Source organism: Meriones unguiculatus, chromosome 9 (genome assembly GCF_030254825.1).
Source record: "Meriones unguiculatus strain TT.TT164.6M chromosome 9, Bangor_MerUng_6.1, whole genome shotgun sequence".
NCBI classification, from domain to species: domain Eukaryota; kingdom Metazoa; phylum Chordata; class Mammalia; order Rodentia; family Muridae; genus Meriones; species Meriones unguiculatus.
The window spans coordinates 54,159,941-54,162,512 of NC_083357.1; the positions used below are offsets into that span (position 1 = coordinate 54,159,941).

At 45.0% G+C, this 2,572-nt stretch overlaps 1 gene segment (V, D, J or C); it reads right to left on the reverse strand.

Moving 5' to 3' along the window:
• Positions 1-1,197: 1,197 nt before the first annotated feature.
• On the reverse strand, positions 1,198-1,771 carry LOC132656254 (T-cell receptor alpha chain V region PHDS58-like). The segment is given in 2 exon segments: positions 1,198-1,556; positions 1,651-1,771. Coding segments are annotated over 2 exon segments (405 nt in total).
• Between the last annotated feature and the right edge of the window lie 801 nt (positions 1,772-2,572).

Below are 2,572 nucleotides of genomic sequence, written 5' to 3' on the forward strand. Positions count from 1 at the left end.
TTTTTAATGGTTGCTAAAACTGACATATTTGTGACAGATTTCTAGACTTTCCTGATTGTGGTGAATTCCTATAGCAACTAAATAAGCTTCAAGTTCTTTCCAAAATGAAGTATTTAATATTATGACCACTTCTGATTAGTACATTTAGCACCAAAAGAAAATTTATAGGAAAATCAGCATGAAAGACTGAGTAGACAAGGAAAACTTCAGGACAAACCTTGAAGCATGCACGTTTCACATTTTGTGTAGATGACACATAAAATGACAAATGGAAGTCCAGCTTTTGGTATTTCCCCATGGGAAGAATCATAGCCGCTGTCCAAGCAATGTCCACTCAGGAGATGATTTCCACAGATGATAACATAGTCTCCTTCATTCTACAAAATTATAATTGAGCATTAGATAATTTTGAAAATACTCAAAGAGCTTCTAAGACAAGTCAGGAGTCAATATTTTAGCTGGAAATGGATTGTGCAAAGGAGCTGGGCCTGCATAACTTGCCTTGTCTTGTCTTGTCTTATCTTCCTTCTTTTCTTGCTACCAGTTTGAAAGATGTGGGGCACATGGACCATGCCACCAGGAGAACTGGCATGGAACTGGTAAGGGGGAGCAAGTTCAAATCCAAGAAATCTCAAAATTGAGATTAAAAATCTCATCTTGAGACTAGCAGGAATGGAATCAGATCCCTCCCTGTTACCATGCCCACCTCTTATCACGTAGCATTGAGACACCCCCACGGTGGTCAGGTATTCACATATCTGGCACCTAGATGAAAACAGAGCACTGCCAACACCTTAGCCAAAACCAATTAAATGCATTCACCCCCAAAACTTCTCAGTGCCCGAGGTCCACTCTTGTTCACTGTGGAATAAAGATGCATACACATAAGTTGTTACACACACACACACACACACACACACACACACATACATATGCATGAACACACGGGGACTTGAGCTGTTTTATCAATAAAGGCGAGCATAAGCTGTTTCACTAAATATCATCTAAGAGTAACTGATTTATCCTAGGAGAAAGTCTTCCCCTCTAGGCACTCCCAAATGGAATGGAATCCTGCAGAGCCCACACTTTCCAGATTTAACACTCTCATTCCTGGCTCGGCTACCAGTGGTGTCCAGGCATCCCAGAAAGAAGCAGAGCCACAGAAAGAGATGCTTCAAAGACCATGAAGGGAGATAGTTAGAATGAGTACCCACTGCCATGGGTGTTTGTGTTCAGCTCCCCCTGCAGCCCCAGACACTGTGCGCTCAGAGCACAGAAGTACACAGCTGAATCGCTCCAGTGCACACGGGCTTTCCTCAGGTGGAAGGAAGAGTCGCTCTTGCTAAACACAGCCTCAAAGCCGTTCATGCCGTGAACCACTGGGTCTCCTGAGTAGTAGCTGAGGAGCAGCTGCAGCCCCTGCCGTGGGTACTGGACATACCAGAACAGGCTAGGTGGCACAGAGGAGGAATAGTTGCATCTTATCTGCAGAGAGGCGTCTTCAGAGACAGTGACTTGAGCATCAGGCTGAGTCACTGACTGAGCGCTGGTGTCTCCTGGAAGGGAATAGTAGGCAGTAATTATAGTGCAGACTTCACTGAGGACAGTCAGAATCCTAGGATGCAGAGACCATAAGGCAGCTGTACTCACTCAGGATAAAGTGTACCACCAACAACGGGAGGATGGCCAGGCGCATGGCTGAGCCTTGGGAAGACTGCAGCTCTAATTTGGAACAGGATTGTAGGAAAGTGGCTGAAGAAAGAAAGAGCTTGAAAATAGGTGAGGAGAAGGGTCAGCTGGAGAAGTCTCCTGCTCAGGTAAAAACAGTGAAGCTGCTAACACAAGCCTGGAAGCTTTAGAGTGTCTGATCCTTGTCACTTGCCTTTGCTATAAACTCAGGCAGCAGCAAAGAAAGGATGAGATGCTAGCAGGTGGTGAAGACCTTCAAAGGAAGAAAGAACACTAGTGCGTGCTGCAGCGCCCTCTGGAGGGGAAACGAGGAACCAAATGTCCGGAGGGTCCACAGCCTGTAGCCTGCTGTGTTCTTATCTCACAGGCAAGCAAAACCTTCATAATGCAATTGCTTCTTTTTCTAATCTATTATGAGATATTAGTTATAGAACTCCCTGGAAATAGATGGCTTGTTAATATTCCTTGTGAAACCAGGTTATGAAATGATCCCCAGACTTCACATGCAATTGTCTCAGGCTGGGTGTGAATGGCCACCACAGCCATGGTGATGATGCCTGATGGTACAGACATCGCCATTGGTGGATGCCCTGCAGCACTGAGGCAACAGGAAAACACATGATGTTAGATTACCTCTGCTCTACATGAGAAGCTGTGACTCCAGATGGGAAAGCTTTACATCTAGAGCTAAAGGAGCTAAAACCTGGAGACTTCCATGGCTGCTGACATTACTGTCCTCCAGTAAAGAAACCTGAGATTAAAACTTTTTCTGGGCCAATGAAATGCATTGACTAAATCAGAATGCACATATTCTTTGACTCTAGGAAGAAATCAGTTCTTCTCTTGGGTCTTCTCTCATCTGTTCCTTCCCCAGGGATTGTCT